At 30.8% G+C, this 25503-nt stretch overlaps 1 protein-coding gene across 6 annotated transcripts in view; it reads left to right on the top strand.

Annotated features, from left to right (window-relative positions):
- Positions 1-25503, top strand: part of LOC106685973 (phosphatidylinositol 4,5-bisphosphate 5-phosphatase A) — a 98156-nt gene that overhangs the window by 68974 nt on the left and 3679 nt on the right. Inside the window, exon 1 of one of the 6 annotated variants that reach the window (XM_014429028.2) lies at positions 3777-3999. The exons of the other annotated variants lie outside the window; for them this stretch is intronic. Within the exon in view, the coding sequence (XP_014284514.1) occupies positions 3950-3999 (50 nt within the window). The 5' untranslated portion in view covers positions 3777-3949. Of the gene's footprint in view, positions 1-3776; positions 4000-25503 lie in introns of those variants that run through there. 6 annotated transcript variants of the gene reach the window in all.

Below are 25503 nucleotides of genomic sequence, written 5' to 3'. Positions count from 1 at the left end.
TTTTTGAAAAATAATACTAATAATGAAGGCCTAACGAACCCGGAGGTTCGATGCCGATACCACCAAACGCTCTCTTCATACATCCATCCAGTGATGCCCCACCAAACCCAATTCCACTAAATCAGTTTTAACGCAATCCTCCCATCTACGTTTCGGTCTATTCCTCGGACTTTTACCCGCTGGTTCAGTATTTTATCCGTATTTATTTCAAGACCTATTTCCTTACTGGAGTTTATTAACGTGGTTGTATTTAGTTCTATAGTTTCTATAGTAATACCAAATCATCAGCATACCCAAGCACCGGTATTTTACCAACCAAAGTTAAACCCTTATCGGTATGAGTCACAGTTTTAATGACGTATTCCAGGTCTGGATTAAATAAGATAGGTGATAAAGAATCACCTTGTTTTAAACCTAACCAAACCTGGAATTTCTCAGAATAATGGTTACCGATTCGTACCTAATTAAACGTTTTGAAAAATAATATGTATATAAAAATATACATGCATACATTATTAGTTGGCCTAATATATTATACATATCACTGTGCTACTGAATCGAAGTATCCAGGTTCGAATCTGACTCCGACAGATAATTATTTAGTCAACCCTGTGGATTCGGAAGCCCTCGTGGGTCTACCCAGCCTTAAAAGTGGGTACCCTTAGTTGAAGAAAAATCTAAGGGTCGAGCGTAATTGTGACCAAATCACTTCATTGTACATATTAAGGGGATTGGCGTGGCTTTTTTCTATTACTATAGCCATGAGTCAACCTTGTGGTTCCAGGAGCTTTCCGGGGGCCATCCTAAAGTCGCCAGCCAGCCCCATAAAGTGGATACCCCTAATTGAGGAAAAATCTGGTGGTTGATCGTAATTGCGACAAAATTATTCCCTTGCATAACTGTTGGTCTTGAAGCATACTTTCTTTCAAAGTACTGCACCTCTGAACCTTCATGGGTTCTGGCGGTACATATTTATTTTAATTTCTCACTATTTATCAGAATATTCTACACATTTTGGAGTAAATAAAACTAAATACATTTTGAAAGTAAATGATATATGTTGCAGTAATACATTAAAAAAAATAATAATAATAAATAATGTGAAAATACTATAAACACAATATTTTGAGTTTATGGGGGGATTTAAAAAAAAAAAAGTGTATATTAGTTGTCCTACTGTTTAAAAAAAAATTAATTTATGTAAAATTTAATTTGAATTTAATCAACACGGTCTGTAGAGCAAATCGATAAAAAAAAAAAAAAAAAAAAAAAAAGTTAAATAGGTTTTCAACCTGCAAAAATATATTTTCTTTTTTCTCCTTGAATTATTAATCAGTTCTTTCATTGTTTACATTTATATTTTTTTAAACTTCTACTAACAATGAGAGATAAATAATTATTTCAAATAAAGAAAATTAATTATATTTATCACCTTTTATGCATTCCCTAAGCATAAAATATCCATTTTAAGTTCTGCCTAAGCAAAAATCTATTATCTGGTTAATTTAAATTCATTCAATACAATCAACAATATATTTTTGTTTTCTACACAAGAAAAAATATAGAAAATTCCCACACAAGTCTATGATACGAGTAGTATATTGAAACAATTTGGACTGACTGGTTTACTGAGTTGGGGTACGAATTTTTGCAGCATTCAAAAAACCTTTCTTTCTGCTTAAAATGATGGATTTACAATTTTATAAGGCAAATATTTATTACTGCAGTTCAGATTAATTTAAGTTGATGTAAACTCCAAGAAACAGTGTTTGAAAATAAAAAAATTGAATAAGGAATCCAAATCCACAAACAAAAATCTGTCTGTTAATAAGGTCTATGAAATTGTTGTAAAATTGACTAAGAAGTCAGTTGTCTCACTTATTTCACGTTATTCTAATAATAATTTAAAACTATGACTTTGTATGAAAACTTTTGTGTCGTATATAAAGTTTGTGACGCAAGTCACCGGTAAAGTTGTTGACGTGTGTTGAAGAGCTGATAAACTTTTCTTAGAATTTTTTTTATTTGTTGAATCATGACTAGTTGTTTTTAAATAACTTAAATTATTTCTTATAATATTCCGCACTGAAAATAAATCATAATAAAAAATATCTTTATTTCAATATGTATTATAGAATCAGTGGGTCAAACTGAAGAGTGACTGATTTATTTTTTTTTCTCATTTAATTCCTTGATATTAATGTTTAATAATTAAGGGGTTTAATTATCATGAGATCTTTTTAGGGTTTATTGACTTTTTTTTTAAATTTCCCTAACAATATGGAATAAATATAATTTATTCAACATTTACTAGAACTTGGTATTTGGAAACGTACAAAAAATTTAACAGACTTATTTTTGATTTAGTTTAAAAATTACTGATCCAATAATAATTGTTTCCAAAACAATTTCCGGAATTGTGCATATTTTAGCATTTCCTGAAAAATTCTATATACCTCACCCTAAAGACGCCTAGTAGATTGGTGAAACGGGATTTTTATTTATTTAATGCGATTTGAGTGACTCAAGGCTTTATTTTAGAAGTTTTCAATAGTAATGTAGGCAGTTAAGAAATTATTATTGTAACTACCTCATGCAATGATATCAATCAAGAAAATTTATTTCGAATTATCTGGTTCATCTCTACAGATTACAGAAAACTTTTTATGTTAATAAGCAATATGTAAGAGAGAGTACAGATATCTAACATGGGGATACTGTGTACGTAGGATGACCGATTTCAATTAAACTTTTTTAAGTGATATCAGATCGAAAATTACTAAGCACGAACCGAGTGTTCTTGCCATTGCCCCTAGGACCCTATAAAAAAAATTACATATTTTTGGTATTATCGTATACCGTCTTTGCTCTACTTATATTTAATGTTTTTTATATAATATTCCATTTATTTATTTTTTAAAATAAATACAAAAGATAATTGATCGTATTAAATGAGTTTAAGAGTATAAAAAATAAGTTTTTTTTACGAAAAATCAAGCTAAATTCGTTCATACCGTCTTCTGCAACCCTTAAATTCGAATTTTCAAATAAATCGAAAATTCAAAATTTCTGAGCATGACTTTTTTTCTACCAATGTCACGAAATAAATTCAAAATTTCTGGTAATATTGTCCAAATTCGACGAAACCACAACTGTTGGAAAAGCTGAATTTCCAATATCCCCACCATATCAATATATTTTAGATTTTATGCCTTAATAAGAACAGTTTGGAATACAATTTTTTTTTTTTTTTTAAACGCTTTATTTTATATCTCTGGTTCTAATCTGTTTACGAAGTTCCAGTTTGTGCAGTTTGTAGTACCGTAAACGACTCCTGATTTTGTGAAGATGGATTGAGTTGTATTGAAGTTATTGCAATGTTTTAAAAAAGAAAAAAAACAACAATCCTCTTTAATTTGATATAACTTCTTTATAGGAAAAAAAATACCTACTTCATTACTTTATTAAATTAATTAGCTAATTAGTGAGAGTTTTATGACCGCCAGAATTGCATTTTCTTATTATATGGGGTAGAAACTATTTTTGTAAATAAAAAAATTTAATTTTTATAAAACTGTTAATACCGGAAGTGCTATATAATATAAAACAGGTCATCGTTTTATTATTCCTATGTCTATTGGTTAAGAGTCTAATTCGACTGAACTATAAGCAAAATAAACATTTGACCGAAACTAAGCGAACAGTTATCTCTGCAAAATGTGTTGAGTGAGATAAGGCGGAAAGTAAATTGGCAGTTATCAGAGCATCATTGTGACTCAGCTGACAGCTGTACTCATACATCTTGTCCCTGGCTCTGTCAGTGATCTCTCCGTAGTCATGTCTATCAAGTTGTGCTCTGTCGTGCCGTAGTGTGCGCATACTACAGTATTTTATAATATAATATATATTATACAATACTCTACGAAACTGGCCACCGTACCTCCTTAGGATGCCTCCTCGCCAGGAATGGATCAGTCTTGGGTTCGACAGGACCAGATGGTAACTTGTCTATGTCATTTTAAGGTATAAGTTGTGTGTATACGATTTTTTTTAATATATCAGTATCTCATTAATTATATTAACTAATTAAAAACAAAAGATAATAACAACTTACTAATATAAAAAATAATAATAATAATTAATTTGTCAAATTGAATAATTTTAAAAATCATATTAAGGTTGAATCGTAGGCCTAGATTATTTTTACTGATTCAAGAAATTGATGTTATACATCAATTAAAATGTAGATATACTGTTATGCATTTACATTTTTTTTTTTATCCTCATAGTAAATACAGATAAACAAAATGTATTCATCAGAATGAAAAAAGATTAAAATCAAGAGAAAAAGAAATCATAAGATACAACAGTTCTAGAGGAAAAACGAATGAGAATAAAACTTTAAGTAACATCATAAAAAAATGTAAAGTTTAGACTAATTTTTTTTTTAAATGATCCAGGTTTAAAAAGAATAATTAAGCGGTCTACTTTTAAAAAACATAATACCAGAGTCTTACAAAACTTTTTTGGCCAATTCAAGAAATTGACATTATACTTTAATTAAAAGATAAATTCGGTACTCACCTACATCTTGTTTTTTTTACCCTCATAAACAAATATACCTATGTATAACGAGATGAATAAAAACGACAAAAAACAAATAATAAGTTTTAATTATTAAGATTTAGTACAGGAAAATTAATTAAGCGACATACTTTTATTAATCTTAATATCATAGTATTGGACTTTGACCATTCCAAAAAATTAATTTAAAGGTTAATTTACAAGTATATAGATACCTACATCTTGTTTTGTTTTTTCTCAGCGAGTATAAAGATAACAAAAATCTATTCATTGATATAGTACATTAATTAAAAGATAGATCTATATCACTTTTTACCACATAGTAAACACAGATAAAAAAAATTAAACATCCATAGAAAACGCAGATACAAGCCACTATACTTCTAGAGGATGAAGAGAAATAAAAATATACCTTTATAACATGGGAAATACGTAAAATTTTCAATTAAAATAATTCTTTCAAATTCTCCAGAATTACACACAATAAACTACAGCATTAAGGAAAATACGCCTAATAATTATATTGTATTGAGCAAAACTTCATTTAATCTAAATTAAAAATTTATTTTTACTGTTATTTTGTGGATTTGTGCTACAATAAAAAAATATTTTAACGTTTCTTGATCAACTCATCATAAGTGTAGTCTGACTAATCAAAGGCTGCCAGTTGATATTTTTGCTAATTGAAATTTCGATGTAATATCCTTTTTCTACAGTATTTTCTATCTTGTTAATTGAATTGAATTTTTTGCATGCATCGTAGTTTTAAGAATTCTCAAGCAATCATTTCGAGACAGTTATTCCTGAATTACTCAAAAGTTATTTTTGGCACGTAATTTTCAAATCCTTGTACATTATATGTAATCATATAATCCTCATTTTTATCTGAATATTTTAAAATCCCTCCTTCCCAAAAAAAATATTCCTCTTATAAAATAATCCAATTGTGAATTCTGACCTGAATTAAAACAGGAATACATCTAAACAATTTCCTCATTTTTAAGCCGAATGTGATAGCAACAAAATAAAAGTTTTTTGTTTATTTTCCGAGATCATATAATATTAAACGAAAAGACGTTATGATATTGAAATTTACTAAAAAATTTATTAGGAAAAAGTTTTTCCACTTATACCTCTTTGTAATTGCATTGTTTATTTTAGAAACAAGGCATAAGTGCCAAAAGTATTTGAGTAATGTAGGAAAAAATGTTTCACACTGCAATTTGAATGCTTGAGATTTATAAAAATTACAATGTATTTTAATTTATTTTCCTGTATTAAATCAGGAGCATTTTAGAAAAAAAAAAGTTTTAGTTCAAGATTATGTATTTATTTTTTTCAATTTGTGTTGATGCCGTTATATATAGGTTTATTTTATTTTTTATTTTCCTCTGGAACTATAATGGTTTATATTTACATTTTGTATAAATTTTTTTATGTATAAAAAACGTATCTTTATTTATTATGAGGATTCCAAAAATATTTAATATTCACAGAAATGGTGAGAAACTATAAAAGATAAAATATATATTTAGATCTGTTTCTAATGAATATTGATGTTTCCCTGATTACTGGCTTTACATAAAAGCAGTTCGGTGCGGTTCTGACAAGATCTCTTGATCATAACGTCCCTGGGCATTGAAGATTAGCATAGGCAGGATAACACTTTCCAGAAATGAATCGAAAAATAGTTAAAGTTCTATCTAAATCTAAACACTAGACTTAAATTCGGAGAATTACTATCCATCGAAAAAATAAACAGAGATACTTTATCATAAATATAAATATACTGATAAACATAAATAAACACACCATTCAAGTGCTGATGAGTTTTCTTTCTTCTCATCCGATCCTTGAATTGTGTTTTATTTTTTTTATTATTGTTTACAGAATCATTTAATTATGACTATCGTTTTAACCTGTAGAAATATCGAGATAAAAATTATTTTTAATAGTGAAATGGAATATATCGCTGAGTTAGTTGTCAACAGTAATAAGGGATGAATTGAAGATATTAAAATAATGAGAACTAATATTTTTTGTGCTTATTATATACATCATCCTCGAGTTGGGGAGGGAACATCATGAGGAGTTGACATTTTTTGTCAGTGCTCCATCGGAAGAAACGAGAGTGGAAAAAAACGGGTTGATAAATGGGTTTAATAATACTTTTCATTAATTACCAGCTAATGACTACGGTTTTGAGGAAACAATTTATATTGCCGTCAACTTTCTTATATGGAGCAATAGCATTTAAGGCTCTTACTATTAAAGATTTTTTCATTCGATAAAAACAAAGAAAATATTGTTGAATTTAAAATCTACAACATTGCTACAAAATCGATGTTAGGGGATAGATAATAATTAGGATTATTATTAATTATAATAAAAGGATATATAGAGAAATTAAGTTTCGCAACCAGTAACTTATACAACAAGAAACATCTGTCCACAAAAGCGAAAATATAACACTAAAACACAGTTGTTAAACCGGTAATACTATACGGCACGGAAACTACATGCCTTCCCAATCTGGAAGAACTACTGAGAATAGAACGAAGAATCTAGGGTCCCAAAAAGGCACTTGAATGATATAGGCTAAGACCCAACAAAGAAATAACAAAGAAAGAGACAAAGAACCCAGAAACATAAATAAGGACCAGGAGACTGAAATTCCACGGACATACGGTAAGAAGGGCCTAGGAAAGATTAAACAAGGAAATATTCCGAAAAATCCGAGGATACAAAAGCTCAGGAGGATACATCAGACAGATGAAGGAGGAAACGGAAAGATTAGGAATAACGGCCTGGGGACTATCTGGACGGAGAAAGATATAGGAAAGGACTGAAAGAAATCAAGGTTCTTGTGAGAAAGAGAAATTCGAAAAAGGGGGTCGCGTGGACTGAAGAAAGAAAACGAAAAGAGATAATGAGGGAAGATGGAAATGGAAGGAAAAACAAAAACAAGAGAGAAGCCAAAAGTAATAATATTCGCGTGGTCTCTAAAGCCGATCCGTAAAAAAAAAGGATATATAATATATTTTAAATTAACAATTATAATGAAAAATACATTCATCATCTCGATGTTTCAGGTTTTTGTCCCATCTTCAGGATTTTATATTTGTATATTTCTTTTGACATGTCTATCATTTTTCTAATTACACTGGAATTTCCGATACAACTATCCATCTTTAATGATTTCGTCAAAAATTAAAAGTTACAATCTTAAAAACAGAATTTTAGACGGTAGCTCTCATGTTCCAGTGAGTAATGCCTCAGTTACTCACTGGTTCCAAGAATTGTTTTCTTTCCAATTATTTTATCTCTAATATATATATATATATATATATATGAAGATGTAATGTGTTTATATTATTACTATTGTGTACTTATGTAAACATGTTATTGTTATTAAACATCTCTAGTTTTATATTGGAAGAAGATAGTTGACTGTATAAACTAGATTTTAGGAAGATAGTCTGATCTGTGTGAAGATAGGATGGCGGCCTATAAAGGTACCAAAATAGTAGAAAAACTATTTATTGTTAACCAACGTTTCGTCCTACATTCACCCATGATGAAGCCCTGAAACATGGGGCGAAACGTTGGTTAACAATACATTTTTTTTCTACTATTTTATTAACTTTATTGATCGCCATCCAGACTATCATCCTACAATCTTTAGTTTTACCTCATATATTTTGAAACATGAACAAAATATAATTAATAAATTAAATTACCAGGATTGCCGAAAGGTATACATAAGCGAAACATCTAAACAATAACATGAGGTACACAACACAAATACAAATGGAAAAATAATAAAATTATAAGCTTAACAGCATTAAATCTAACAATAAATTTGATTTTATCCAACCCCAAGAAAATAATAAAGAAAAGTACACTAGTACCAGGAAAAAACTTGAGTCAATATGTACAACGAAAAATATTAAACTTTAAAATTGTTTGAGAACATTTGAGCAAACATGCCAATGCTAATATCGAAAATTAAAAAAAAAAAGATAAAACTCTATTGGAAATTTAGAATAAAAAATTAAATTAAAAATTCACAAATGTAAGTAAAATTCATGGAACATTATTTTCTTATCAGTGCTCAGTGTAACATTATATGAAGACCATGGAGCTGCTTCCTAGAATTCTGTTTTAAATAATAACTTTTAATTATAGATGGAATTATTACAGATTTACAATATTATCTAAAAGTCTAGTGCTATTGGAAAAGTGACAGGTGTTTCAATAGAAATATGCAAGTGTAAAATCCCTGACAATGATAGAATCCATGAAGATCGCGCAAAACCCTTAAACGTTAAGGGGTCGAATATATTTCCTTGCAATTTTAAATAAACAAAAACGGAAAATTTTTCACTAAGATTTAGTAGAATAATTTGTACAAGTTCTTCCAATTAATATTTATTTATAAAAATCATATATAATATAAATCTACTTTCATAAATTTTTTTTTTTTAGATAACTGCTGAAACTTAAAGGGAAATAATTCTAACCTATTTTAAATCAGATAAGTGATATTATGTAATACATAATAATATTTCCTTTGGATTTTATGTTGTTTTTACAGACTGTTTGCATTACGATAAACTTTCACTCGAAGCAGGTTGATTTTCTTGAAGTTTAATAAAGCTTACATTTTTTATGACCAACTGAGGATTGTATAGATTTATCAATGATAACATCTTTATTACAATATTTCAAAACAACAATAACTGCTAGTACTAACCAAATAAAAGAATTCTACCCATTTTCAAATTCCACCTAGGTGTACAATTAGTACTATATCCATTACCAACTGTTGTACAACAATTTTTTATATTTAGTTACCCGGATTTTTATATTACATTATAATCGCTTTTTAAAAAATAATTAAGAATTAATTCATACTACTACTGATAGTTTTTATTTCGACCAATCAACAATAAACAACGTTTTATTTAATTATAATTAACTACTAATATTACACGTTGGTCAAAAGTTTAAGAATTAGAAAAAAATATTATTTTCGTTCTATGTCTGGGCATAAAATGGGTACCTTTAATTGGGGGAAATCTGGCGGTCAAGCTTGCTGCTGACCAAATCACCTCCTTGCACAACCGTTGGTCTAGTAACAGCACTTTTTTAAAAAGTACAACACTCTTGACCCATCATAGGTTCTGGCTGTACAGATCTTTTTTTTTTTTTTTTAATTTCTTACTATTTATTGGAAAATTCGATACATTTTGGAATAAATGAAACAGAGCTAAAACTTTCATTTTTATTTTTTTCAAATTAAACTTTATTACGACAAAAGTACATAAAATAAACATAGTTACAAAATAAAATTATCTTTAAACTAGTTAGTTCAAATCCAGTTGAAATCTTTTCCAAAATGAAATAAAATATAACAATCTTGAATCTCAAAGTAGGTTATGAATAAATTTTAATGTATATATTAATTAAACTTGATAATTTATTATAGTAAGTTGATTTTAAAAAAAAAAACGAGCCACTACTTTTCGTGGAACATTTCATGTATGTATTTCATCGTTACAGTATTCCGTTGGAACTGAACAAACAATTCCTATTTCACTTCCTTGTCAACGTAATGATGTGGCACATTAGCAACTCTGGCGAATGAGGATGGATCTATGAATATTAGATGTTGATCCGAAAGTAATTAAACTTTTATTGGGGCAGTAAAAATGATGATACGTTTATTAAAATGATTATACTCATATACTTTCATCTTTGAATTCTTGCTCATAAACTATTACAGGAAAAAACTAAATGCCGACAATTTTAACTGATATACGGCTGATTATTATTATATATTCTCAATGCTTACAAAAAACATAAATAAATTCAGATCATTATTAATAACAAATATATAAGAGGAAAATTAGTAGAAACTCTATTCTTAAACTAATAAATAAAATATGCATACATACGTTAGGGGTAGTCATGGTGTGTTGAATGTAAAAGGTTTTACCGCGGTAAATGTTATAAGTATAGGACTATGAGCAGCCCTATTTAAAGTCATGTTAAATGTTAAATGCATAAAAGATCCTAGCAGATTTTCTGAGCAACTTGTTTTATAACCTTTACTTCCAAAACTTCGTGTTATTGTTTATATCTAAGTTTTGATTAATGTAATTTATTACAACATGCCCATATTGGAGGAAAACTGGAATACTGGTTGGCCTGTGAGCATCTTGTTCATCTTCTAACTTGCGAGGAAGAGAAATAAGATGAGCTGATTTACAACTGTCATTGCATTATTATTATTATTATTATTGTTATTCATTGCTTTATTAGTTTTAAAAACATCCAAAACGATACTAACACAAACTATGAGGAAGTAATATGTATAATGCTACATTGCTTGTTCCTACGACAACAAACCAAATGGTGACGAGCTCAGCTGGTCTGTTGCGTGACGTCAATCTCCATTTAACAGACTCTCAACCATGCTATAGGGGTATTCATGATCTTTAGTTTAACATGTTAAATCGTGTTAAATGGAAAAACTTATGTTAAATGGAGGAATATTTCCTTCTTTTACCATGTTAAAACGATATAACATATAACATGGTTGAGAGTCTGTTAATAGGTCTTTTAAATGGAGAGTGACGTCACGCAACAGACCAGCTGAGCTCATCACCGCGTTATTTGTTGTCGTGTTGTTAGGTTACTTGCTCGTATTTTGTGCTTTGATTGTGTTAGTATTGTTTTGGATGTTTTCAAAACTAATAAAGCAATGGATGACAATAATAATAGTGTAATGTCAATTAGCTCATCTTGATTCTATTCCCCTTTAAGTCAAAAGATGAACAAGACACTCAGTAGCAAAACTTTTACACAACTTCCACTTTTCACTCACTTAAGGCATGTTGTAAAAAATTACTTTAATCAAAACTCAGAAGTAAACAATAACATGAAGTTTTGGAATGAAAGGTTATAAAGCAAGTTGCTCAGAAAATCCGTTAATCTCTTATGCAGTTAACCTTTAACATGACTTGAAATTGGGGTGCTCACAATCCTATACATATAACATTTAACATGGTAAAATATTTTAATTTAACACAACATCTTGAATACCCCTTATATGTTATATCATAGTATAAGAAGGAAATATTTCTCCATTTAACAAATTTTAACATGTTAAACTAAAGATCATGAATACCTCTATTATATTATAGATAATAGGGGTATTCATGACGTGTTTAATATAAAATGTTTTACAAATGCAGAGGAGCTCCTAACAGGTTTTCAGGGTAACTTGTTTAAAGAATCTTTAAAAAATGCAAATCTGTACCACTGCAACCTAAGAATGGTCAGGGGTTCAGTACTGAAGTACTGTTACTACTAGACCAACGGTTGTGCAACTAGGTGATTTGGTCAGAACCACGCTCGACCGCCAGATTTTTACCCAATTAAAGGTATCCAATTTATGAGGAAAATAAGTTTCTGCCCAGTCGGATTCAAACGGATTAGTTGCATCGCTCTTTACCACGGTTCCACCGAGCTCCCCTTGTAATCTTTACAAGATATAAAATCTCTTGTAACAGCTTCGTTACATCATGTTTTCTCCTCCTTACTTGTTCCTTTTTTCCTCTCATATATTTTTTTATTTTAAATTACTTTATTAGAGTTTAAACGTCCAAAACAACATGAACAACGAGCAACTAACCCATCAAAACAAAAACAAAATGGTTTGGAGCTCAGCTGGTCTGTTGCGTGACCTCATTCATAGAATTCATAGAAGTACCTATTTTTACTATTAGCTACCTATACATGAAAAATATAGTAAGGATAAGTATTACAATTCAGAAAAAGAAATAAAAGGCTGTTTTGAAAAGTAAAAGAGTATAAATTTCATCCCAAAGTAGGATGGTTAGTAAAAGCTGTGTGATAGGTGAACCAGATTTAACTATTAAATTCACTAACTTGTTGACTACATCTAATAATGTTTAAATTGACTCTCTATTATTTTTGCAAACCACCTTACTCTGAACTCCTTTCATATTAGGCACGTAAGCAAAAAATGAACCCTGGGAGGTTGTGAGATGATGGTGGAGAGTATGATTTAGCGATTTATTATCAATCATAAATCAATTTATAACTATAATCAAGTGGTTAGTGTACTTAAGAATTTATTTATATAGCTTTGCTGATAAATTTATGAATTGTGCAATGTTTATGAAGATAAATGTCCTTTATCACTCTTACTCGAAATTAAGTTATTGTTATTTTCAAGATCAATTTTAACAATATGCCGATATAGATAAGGATATCTATCACTGACTGAAGCGCAATAAGCTCCCATTGCAATACTACTTCCAACACACTAAGGGCCAGTCAGATGCAGCCTCCTTCCCACTTGTTAGACAAATCTAATTCCGCTGTTTTCTTAGGACCCCCCTAGGGGGGACTCCTGGACTTCCACTTTATTCTTCAGTTTAACGGCCCGATGGTCATTTAGGTAGGGAGAGGTCTTTTTGCCTCAGGGGTAAGGACACTGGACTGTGAAATTAGGCCTGATTGAGACAAATATGGAGCTTATGTAAATATTTTTTTTCCACATTTCAACTTACGGGCCCTTCAGCTCCAATCAGGGTGCCCCCTCCAATATTTGCTGAAGGCAATTTCCAAAAACGTTTCGACAGGCTTTGTTTACTGGATTCATAGATCGTTATCTTTATTTTGACTAATTTGTTCAAGTGTTAATAAGCAGAAAAGATCTATAAATAACGGAACTGCCCAATGAGTTTTTCGAGTTCAATAAACTTTTTACCTCGGTGTTGTAAAACATGATTTTTCAAAGAGGATTGTATAATGTTTGTAATAGGTAATATAAATGTGGTAAAGAAGGAAATTTAAATTTTTAATCAATGTAGTAATTTCTGAAAAGTAAAATCCTGTGGCTGATACAATTTTAAGTTTTTGAGCACGGAGTGGAGCTATGGGGCTCCACTAAACCATCGAATTGCTCTCCAAGCCAATCCTTACAGTCCAAAATCCTTAATGCTCCTTACTTTGTCACAAATCAAATCATCCATCAGTACCTCAATGTACCATATGTTGCTAATTTGGCCAGAACCAGATACCAATCCTTCCATAATAAACTTCCCAAACCAACTGTTTTCTAACCTGGCTTCTCCTTCACTTAGTTAAGTATCCGTAACAGAGCGATTGACATCTTCAGTTTATCACTGCCTTTTCTAAATAAATAATTATTTGAATCTCATATATGATTAAAATAAATAATTTCTTACAAAAATGTTATTCTTACAATACTGAATTTTATTTCCATATTTACTGAAACAACCTACAACTTAGTAAACAAGCCGCATAAATAGCTAGCGACTGAACCGGGCCAATATCATTGTTGGGGCGAGGGGCTTTCCACAATTAAAAAGTTAAGTTTTTTAACATGTTAAACTAACAAAAAAGTTTCTGTTTCTACATCATCTGTAGAATGGTAAAATGTTATCAAGTCCTTCCACCCTGGAGCGGGTGCAGCGCAGGTCGACACTGACCTAGAGCAGGTCGACAGGATGGTGTAATGATGCTACCAGTTAGCTCCTCTGGCCTTGTTCATCAACGGGGGGAAGTTGGCATCTTCATTAGGCGGAGTATTAGCACTGCATAGTGGGGAGGGCAGGATCGGGAAAGTCGTTAATTAGATCAGGTTGTTTCCAATGGTCCGATAATGAGTTTCCTATACTCCAGTAATCATATAATGCTTAAGGATAGGGTAAAACTGAATTTTACAGGATCCTAAGTAACATCCAAACAACGCTAATGAAGGTAAAATAGAAGAATACCGCTAATTATAACATAGGGGAAGGTGGGGACAAAAAAGGGATATGATTCAGCCTCTTACTGAAGTAAGTAAAAATAAACAAGTCCCAACCATTTGGTTATGTTTTGTTAATTATTTTTTTAAAAATTTATTTATTGCTATTTACAACTGTATAAAAATATATATAACAGGTTTGCTTGTAGTGATAAAATGATATGATAAAAACATGTTGATTTACTTTTTAAAACAATTTTGATCCTTTTTCTCTCAACTTAATTCTTTTTTAAACATCCGACGTTTCGACCACTCAGGTCATTTTCAAGGATTCCTTATTTTGTTTTCATTTTTTTCCTTTAAAATTCTTAAATGCCGAAGTTGAAGGTAACTTCTGTTTGGAGTTTGTAAATGAACATAGTAAGAAAAGTGGTTAATAAAAGTTTTAAATTTGGGAAAGAATTTTATAGAAGAATTTATTGGGACAAAGGCAATTAGCCGGCATTTAAGAATTTTAAAGGAAAAAAATGAAAACAAAATAAGGAATCCTTGAAAATGACCTGAGTGGTCGAAACGTCGGATGTTTAAAAAAGAATAAAGTTGAGAGAAAAAGGATCAAAATTGTTTTAAAAAGAAACTAAACCACTATCAAACAAGTATATTAATAAAAAATAAATCTAATGTTGATTTACTTCTATCCAGTAATCGAACTCCAATAACATTTCTTCAGAGGAAAAGATCTCGAGGCCATCTTCTTTTTAGACGCATAGGAGGATTATTAGGTAATGAAGGAGAATCTCGGTTAGAAACAAGGATGTTTGAGTGGTGGGAAGTTTATCACGGAAGGATTGTTATCTGGTTCTAGCCATTTCAGGAACATACGGAACATTGAGGTCCTGATGGATGACTTGATTTGTGACAAACTAAGGAGCATTAAGAATGGACGAAGGATTGGATTCGGGAGAAATTCGATGGTTTAGTGGAGCCCCAAAGCTCATCTTCGTATGTCCAGAAAGGCCTTATTATAGTCATGCAGATCAGTCTTTTAATTAACAATAAACTACAATAGAAAGAGATGGTCAGAAATGTGGTGAAGATAAAAATAAAAATAAATGGAATATGGTCCGGGTGCGGTAAAAAAGAACTCAAATAGTGGAATTATACTATTTGAGTTTTTTTTTACCGCACCCGGACCATATTCCATTCATCTATACACACGGTCAATCAACAATCTTCCAAAAAAAAAATAGTTTTAACTATTTATTGATAGCCAATGTTTTGACCCACACAGCAGGTCTTCATCAGAGCTGTCGAAATTTAAACTTTAAATTATTAAATTTAATGCGATGAAATGTAAATTTAAATAATTAATTATGAGCCAATAGACATTTATTTTTTATATTTACTTTTTAATTTTTCCTTGTTTGGTAGCGTACACCTCCACTAAAATAGCTCTGATGAAAACCTGCATTGTGGGTCAAAACATTGGATATTTATAAATAATTTAAACTACTTTTTGTTTTTCTTGACTTCCCCATTGACCACCTCTTTTTAATTCATATATGGTCAATTTTTCTATCTTAACTAAAACTATATCACATCTAAAATATAACGATAGTTATACTTCTGTTGTAACCACCGAATCTATTTATGAAGCAAAGTATGATATTCTGAAAGATTTTCTAAACTAGATAGTAAAGTTTCAAATTGCATTTTATTGCATAATCGATTTGACCTGACCTGAAAAAAGCCTTTAGTAATGTGATTATTAATTATTAATAAGAATCTCCAATAAAGTGGTTATTAATTATTAATAAGAATCTTCAATAAAGTGATTATTAATTATTGATATAAAACTTCTATAAAGTGGTTATCCACCACATATTAATAATATAAATCTCTATTTCTGTTCCCTATATCAAACCGCAACTTCCATAATTCATTAATCCGAGTTGAATGCACCGTTATGGAGAAATGCTACCAAAATTCAGAGAATTTGAAGAATCGTATTCATTTCAATATGCAAGGTGACCATGATATTTAGGACTGCCAACTTGCTTTAGGATCACCCAAGAAATTATTGTAACCTTTCAAGGTAAACAATTCGTTTACGTCTCGGCTTGGTTCGAATAAACATTCTTTATCATTAATATTTTTCGCATATTAAGTGGGTAACCAATCCTTCAACGTTTCTGGAAGAAAACCAATGGATGCTGCATATCATCACACTATTGCTGCTCTATGTGCTATTTTTTAATAAGAAATATTTTTAATAATTATTTTCAAAAATAATATTAATTGAATTTCTTCTTTTATTTTTATTATTATCTTACCACCAACTATACTCCCTTGGTTTATCTCACTCGTTTTTTTCACGTCGTTTTCTTTTGAGAGGCCATATCCTGCCACAGAATCCTACACGTTTCTTTCATTAGAGCTTAGGTCTGCCTCGTCTTATCCTCGTTCATCCTAATGCAATATGACTCCTGGCTTTCTCTTCGCATGCATTATTATTTTTTTATTTAATATACCTGTCATTAAAAGCTATTAAGTCATAAGCATTTAAATTAATAAGTTTTTGTTTAAATATTTTTATTTAGACGATTTCATGCATATACATATAATTAAAAATAATTGTATAATACTATTAATCTTTTGATTTGAAGCTGATGTAACTTATATCTATTGAGGTATTGTGAAAACATTACATTTATTGTAATTGCTTACTTAATAGTTGAAGGGAAAACAGATAGCACAGGATATCATTAAATAATCACCCTATTATAAATCATGTTACTTAATCGTGGTAGTTTGTTCCTTCGGTTACAAGGCCACTTAGTATACATAAATTTAATTTCAAGACCCATGAGTTCAAAAAATGGTTTTGAAAATTTATAAACGAATTATATAGATTCTAATTAAAATGCTCTCATCTCCCTTCCTATTTCTTCTAAATTATTGAAACATTAGGTTCCAACCTCCGAGACATGTAAATAAAAAAACACATATTTTCCAATAAGAAGAAGATAGTCAGGATTGCGGTAAAAAAAAAAAAATTATAACTATTTATGGTACTATCCGACATTTGCCCCACTTTGAAGGGCAGTTGAAGATGAAGCCCTATAAGGTGAGGTGAAACGTTAGATAATAAATAGTTGTAAACTATTTTTGTTCTTTTTGACCGCAACACTGGCCATATTCTTCATATTTTAAATTATATGGTTAATTATCCATACATATAATATGAAATATTTTCCAATTTATTTTTCCCTCTAAATTCGTTTAAAAAATTTTTATTGTCAAATAATTATGTTTACCACACAAGCCAATTATTATTGCTACTATTTACTATCATTTATTCCAAATTTATATCAAAAATAATTTGAGGTTGTTTCTCTACATGTCTGTATCACTCCATAATATACATTAAATCTACTAAATGTATAATTATGTACAGTTGTAAATTCCAATAAAGATAATGAAAATAAAATAAATGTATTAAACAATGATAATTTGAGTTGGTGTTAGAGCAACCTCAAATTGACTATTTCTTTTTGTAGGAATGTTTTAAAAAGAAAAAAAAAACAAGCTGGCTCGGATATAAACATTTATTTGGTTAATCTAACACTAGAAATCATAAACATAAAATAAACTAAATTTAACTAATTTAATAATTAGTATAACCTAAATAAATTATGAAAACGAATTAATAGATATGTAAAATAAATACTGGTCGACAGCCCCGAAGAAAATTTGATTCACAACGATAGGTCAAAGGAAGATAGTTTGCTGTCAAGATGTGTAGGACGCCGCTCCGTAGCTATGTACACCACAGCAACTCTCAAACTGGTCCAAAGTTGGGAGGCCCACGTCTGTCCTGGCTCATCAACAGTCGAAATGTACAAATGGCCACACTGGCACTTATAGAGGGCAGACAGGGTTTGGTTGTTGTAATGAATTATACGAGCTGACAAATTAGTAACAACTCATTTCGGTCTCCGGTCTGTAATGTTGGCTATAACACTCAAAATGTCCAATAGATAACACCAACTGAACGCTGACAGGGCTGGTTAGAAACTATCATGGCCACCAATTAGCAAGAACTAATTAAAAAATGAAGATGGTAGGTCTGTTGCTAGGCGACCCCTTAGCAACTGTTTCTTTTACACAATTATAACAACGCTATATTTTAATTAAAATAATATAAATGTAACTAAATTAAACACTAATACTACGTATATACTATTTATAAATTAATATACTGAATATGGGGTTAACAGATGGTGTAAATTAAGAGTTTATTGTTTTGTTTTTTCTAATACCTAAATGATTTTTTGATCTGCTACATGCTTAAACTACTTTCATCATATTTTTTTTCTGCCGAATAATTTTCAGTATAATTCTTTCATCAGAGAAAGATCCCTAGCGGAAAATAAATTTAAAACGAAATCAAATATTTAAAATTCATAGTAAATAATTTTTTTATATACAAATAATACAAAATATTGAAGAAGATAATCCGGGAGAATAAAGGCCTGCGCTGAAGGTCGATACGTTGGCCATTAATAAAGAGTTGAAACTATTTCTTAATTGTATTTCTTGACCGCAACCAACCTTCATCTTTCAATTCTCGTACGCTCAATCGTCTATATTTAATATAAAAAATATATTTTAAAATTGCATTAGTTTTATCACAAAAATCATCTTCAAATAAAACGCTTTAATACAATACTTTTAAGTATAAAGAAAATAATATGAATACGTTTTCATGATGTAATGTATGATTTTTTTTTAAAAAGCATTGAAATCTAAATATGTCCTTAATACTCATCATTGCAAATATTTAGATTAAAATTCTATTTGAGCAAAGAGAAAAATAGTGTTATCTACGTTATAAAATTTCGTAACTTTTTCCCATTTATGTTTAAATTTCCGTCAAATTATAAATTTGAACAATTTATGATAAATGAACTATTTTAAAGACATTTGACAAACAGATGGATTCACTGTTTGATAACTTCATAAAGTAACTTCATTATTACCTTCAATATAATTAAAATTACGATCAATTTAGATATATATAACTGTGATAGTGCAGTAAACATTTTTATGAATTTATTATTCAGATTGTAGATTTTATTTAATTATTGACTTTTCTATTAGATATATTTTAATAATTATTATTATTTTAAATTTAGGATCTTATATTTTACATGACTGAGAGTTAGTAGCAGAACTTCATTCTTATCAGCCCTGGCGAAGCCCTGCAAAGTGGGGCGAAACGTTGGTGAACAATAAATAGTTTTCTTTTACTATTTTGATACTGTTATTGACCACCACCCGGACTATCTTCCTCCTATCTTCTTCATTCGATCAACTATCTTCCAATATGAAAAAAAGGCAGATCTTATAAAATCAAAAATGGATCAAATGCTTCGAACGATTATGCCCAAACAAAAATTAGACTACCAACACAGAACCAAATTTGTTCCTTGATGTCTATATAGAATGTAAGTGAAATTTTCGATTCACAGAAAACGTTTTTTTTCATTTTCACTACGATTAAAAAGCTCTCTTACTTTTGCTTATGAGGAAGCAGAAACAAAAATCTAAATCAAGTACATCAATGAGATAATTATAATATACAAAGAAGAAGGCGACAGACCTCCTAGCATCTAATCGATATGCAGTGGAAAACCCAGCTCACACTTACACTCGGATCGATACCACTGCATGGTACAGTACGAGGGCAACTAGGAAGTGCTATCAGTATGCAGAGAACCTCTTAACTTGCATACTCGTAGTATACATAATATGATGCATTTCATATGTTAGATACATTTATCGCGAACTGACAATCCAAGGTATCATTAACACCCAGATATATAGCATACCTCCTATATGTATGTACCAGATATTCAATAACATCATTATAGGAGGGTAAAAAAAAAAAAAAAAAAAAAAACGCGAACTGACAGCCACTAGTAATACGTAAAACATTGTTTTAAAATAAAGTATTGTAAGATGATAGTCCGGGTGGTGGTCAATAAAGGTATCAAAATAGTAAAAGAAAACTATTTATTTTTAGCCAACGTTTGGCCCCACTTTGCAGGGCTTCATCGGGGCTAAGTGAAAAAAAAGATACAAACATTATAGAATTGACAGAACATTAGAGTAAAAACATTTCAAAACAATTGTTATGTTTATAAAGTATATAAAAAAGAAATAATAATAATAATATAAGGAAGTATAATAACACATAGGTGGACTAGAAACAGAAAAAATAGTTTCTTTATGTAAATAGTTTCTATATAAAATAGTTTCTAGTCCACTTATATGTATTATTTCATATATTATTATTATTATTTATTTTTTATATACTTAATAAACATAAAAATTATTTTGTAATGTTTTTATTTTAATGTTCTGTAAATTCTATAATACTTGTATCTTGTTTATTCATTTAGCCCTGCGAAACGTTGGTTAACAATTAATAGTTTCCTTTTACTATTTTGATACCTTTATTGACCGTCACTCGGACTATCTTACAACAATCTACTTCATATGGCCAACTATCTTCTTCTAATAAAATAACTTTATCCAACAAATACAGATTTTTCTAAATGTGGCAGGGAAACTCAACAATTTTTTTTTATTTCGAATTGTACAAACACCAAACTTTTAGATTTTGCCAATTTTTTGTTTGTTAAGTGGGAGTAGTCGGTTTGCTTCTAACGCAAAACTAACAATTATTTAAGGAAGTAAAGCACCACGATAAATGCGCACTTCTTTACTACTGTGCCAGCTGGTATTGAAATAATGCTTTAAAACAGCGGTTCCCTAACTTTTTTCTAAGGCTAAAATTTTCGCGAAACCCTAGTCGTGATAAAAATATCGGCACAACAATCTTAGTGTGGTTAAATATGTTCAAAAAGGGAAACAAATAGTGCAAAGTAAATGCTAGAGTGCACTATTTTGCTATTTTACTTTTTCTTTTTTTTTAATAACTTTATTAAAATTTACAACTGTATATTACATAATACATTTAGTAAATACGGTCTTAGTTAAAATGGAGAGTTACAGGCGTGTAGAGCAACTACCCACTGGTAGCACTCTAATGACATTTTACATTAGCTGGTCTAGTCGCCATCTTCTTTTCAGCCGCCTCAGGATTGTCAGGAATGGAAGAGGATGCCAGGTTAGAAACCTGGGAGTTTGAGTGGTTAGGGAGTTTATAATGGAAGGAGTGATATCTGGTTCGGGCTAGATCGGTCACATAGGGAACATTAAGGTCTTTATGTATGATTTTATTTGAGACAAAGTAAGGAGCATTGAGGATTTTACGAAGGATTTTGGATTGTAAGGACTGAATACGAGAGGAATTCGAAGGTTTAGTGGAGCTCCAAAGCTTAACTCCATATGTCCAAATTGGCCTTATTACAGTCATGTAGATCTGTCTTTTGCAATGTGTCTAGTAAGTGCTGTAATAGTAGAAATCGACGTGCAGTTTCCTGTCTCTTCAGTCTTGTGTGAGGATTCCAGGTTAATCGTTTGTCCAAATGTAGTCCAAGGTAGCGGATCTGTTCAACAAGGGTAAGAGTAACATTATTAAATGAAACTGTAGGGCAGTCGGTAGGTTTACGACAAAGAGTAAAGGTAATTTGATGGGATTTGTTGGAATTTATCTTAATCCTCCAATTACGACACCATTCTTCGAGGGCTGTGATACGGAATTGTAGAGTTTGGGATACAATTAATGGGCAATTATTAACTGCGAGCATAAATGTGTCATCGGCATACGTGGTGATGATAGTGTTAGGATTGGTTGGAATGTCAGCTGTATAGACGGTGTAGAGGATGGGACCAAGGATAGTACCTTGAGGTACACCAGCGGACTGAGAATAGAGGGATGAATAGTATTTTACATTTAATGTTGATTTTGTAATGTTTTGAGAATGTGGCATTTGCCCGAGATCCTTGGGGCCCACATTCCTCCTACGATCGTCAGCATTACTAGTAGGCAATGCAGTTACCAATCTTGGCTATTTTTTCAACCAATAAAAAAAGCTATTACAATCCTTTTTAGCTTTTATCTTTCTTTTATAAGTTGTAGCAATCTTTATAAAGTGTGGAAGACAATAGTCCCTTTAGTAGTTGTCCTGACCAATGACATTTGTGTCTCTCGGCCCACTGGCCTCTTACTCCAGTGATCCATAAATTAAAACGAATCGACAATGAACTGATAACTTCGAGAAAGATTGAGAAGTTTATACCTGATGTTGATCTATCAACGTTTTTCTACACAGATCCACTTAAATACGCAAGAAGAAATTCATGATACACCTAATCTAAAATCAAGATAGATGACCGTATAAAGTAGATTGCAGGATGATAGTCCGGGTGGCGGTCAATAAAGGTATTAAAATATTAGAAGAAAACTATTGTTAACCAACCTTTCACCTCACTTTGCAGGGCTGTCAGATGGAACCACAGTAGTTGTCTTCTTCTATTTTGATACCTTTCTTGATCGGCATCCTGACTCTCTTCCTCATTCATCAATTTTATTTTTTAAGTTTGTTACTATTCAAATATTAAATAAATTAATCATTTTTATTAGCGTGTTGTTTATAACCCAAAATTGTTTAAAAATTATCTAAGGGACCCAACTCTAACCTGGAGAGTTACATAAATCTTAAAGTGTCCTTGGTTAAAGACAGTCCTGCCTGGAAGTCACTAACTTCCTATATAGACATGTGGTGGCTCTCACACTAAGGAGGGCGATCAGAATGTGAGAGAGTACCCAAAAATTAAGGATTCCTCGTTAGCACAGACAGGGTACGTGGCATTTGTATGTGTGACTACGTATGGGAATAGGAAGGCAATGGGAATAGTGGAGGCTTCATCCTCTAGGAGGAATAGCTGGGTACATACAGGATTATACTTGGTCGAATAAAACAAATAATAAAGTTGTACGTACAATAATACTCTATAAAGTTAATAAATATGATTAAAAATTCGTTTTTAATGAATAATTATAATTATAAAAGTTTTATTATATATTTGTTATAAGAGGAAAAGTCGTTTTCCGGAACATTCAATTGATATTTATCGATTTAGAGAAAGTGTTTGATAGTTTCCCCAGATGATTGTTATGGAAAAATCTTCAATTCAATCGTCAATAGTGACCGTACAAATTATAATAGAATAACATACATTTATACCAAAATATAAAAATGGCCCAACCTGTTCGAGATTTATCTTGAAATGTGTTATATAATGTTATATTGGAAACATTTTAACCCCTTTAAATATTTAATTAAATAAGTTCAATTATGTTTAAAAAAAAACTACCCCATTTAAAAAAGTTATTAATAATTTTATTTTCTGCGGAAGCTTCTTGAACTATTTCGTAGTTACCGATTATATATAAAGTTCTAAACCTCTTGTTACCAGAGTGGAGACAAATTTGTAAAAATTGTAATCCATACCTTACAACATTGCCAGGGAATAGATTTGTGTTTCCATAGAGCCAGATTCCTGACTGAGAAGAAGAATTCTTGAATTTGGTTCTAATTGCAGAGGCTTTCAGTTAATATTAATAGATTGAGATATTATATTTAGGAAATAATGATAGCATATTATGTTGATACTAATCCCATTCATCACGAACAGTAATTTTGTTTTATATTACTTCGGAGACATTTGAGCCGTAATACCCCATTGAATAGTCCGGTCCATCGTGGCGCCCATCCCACCCAGACAGTCGTGGCTGTACGTACACTGCATGTCAATTAGGTGTGAGTGACAGTAATTAATTTCGTTAAGGTACGTGGCCACGTGTGGGAGATAACAGCCTATTCCTCAATCCGTACTGACATGTTATTACAATTATTAACAATAATCATTATTTAAAAATCCGTCATAATAATTGATAATCTGAAATCATAAGAATTCGTCACAATTGTAAGCATTTGAGTATTGAATTATGATGACGGATTCTTAATTGGGGATGTAGCTGCAATAAGGTCTATTCTCCAAAAGTTAAATCTCCCATTTTCAATTAATTTTTAATGTTATGCTACCAATGTTCAATAACAAGAACATTGTTTTTAAATATCTTTATTGAAATTTACAACCGTACATAATAATAAATTTTGTAAATTTGATGTAAGTTTATAATGGAGAAACTACCCATTGATAGCACTCTAATGACGTTCTTACATTAGCAGGTCTCATGGCCATCTTCTTTTCAGGCGCCTCGGAGGATTGTCAGGAATGGCAGAGGAAGCAAGGTTAGAAACTAATTGGTTTGGGTGGTTAGGTGTTTATAATGGAAGGGTTGATTTCTGGTTTGGCCAAGATCGGTTACATATGGAACGTTAAGGTCTTTATGTATGATTTTATTTGTGACAAAGTGAGGAGATTTGAGGATTTTACGAAGGATTTTGGATTGTTAGGATTGAATACGAAAGGAATTCGAAGGTTTTGTGGAGCCTCAAAGCTCAACTCCGTATGTCCAGATAGGCCTTATTATTGTCATGTAGATCAGTCTTTTGTAATGAGTAGGAAGTTTAGACCGTTTGTCTAGTAAATGGTCGGAATAGACGTTCATTTATTAAAGTATACTGTAGGGCAGCCGGCAGGTTTATGACGAAGATTAAAGGTGATTTGATGGAATTTTTAGAATTTATTTTTATCCTCCAATCTGGGCGCCATTTTTCGAGAGTTGTAATATGCGATTGGAGAGTTTGGAATACAATCAAAGAGTTACTATTAACTTTGAGTACACATGTTACCATGTAAGCATGCGTTGTGAGAATAGTGTTAGGATTGGTTGGGATGTCATCTGCAAAGACTAAGTAGAGAATGGGACCTAGGATACTACCTTGAGGAACACCAACGGTCTGAGAGAGAAAGGATGAACAGGAACCATTGTGGTTTACTTTGAATAATAAGAAACGGATGATGAGAAAGTATGTTGGAGGTAGGAATTTACATAGTTAGTAAAGCAGTCTTGGGTGCCAATATCGATCAAAAGCCTACTCTGAATCGAAAAAAACCCGCGCTGTGAATCAAAAATAATTAATAGTGAAAAGTATATATATAAA

The sequence above is a fragment of the Halyomorpha halys genome, unplaced genomic scaffold (genome assembly GCF_000696795.3).
Source record: "Halyomorpha halys isolate HHAL.00 unplaced genomic scaffold, Hhal_1.1 Scaffold761.1, whole genome shotgun sequence".
Classification (NCBI taxonomy): Eukaryota; Metazoa; Arthropoda; class Insecta; order Hemiptera; family Pentatomidae; genus Halyomorpha; species Halyomorpha halys.
The sequence above is the reverse complement of the archived record's forward strand: the minus strand, read 5'-3'. Positions and strand labels throughout refer to the sequence as shown.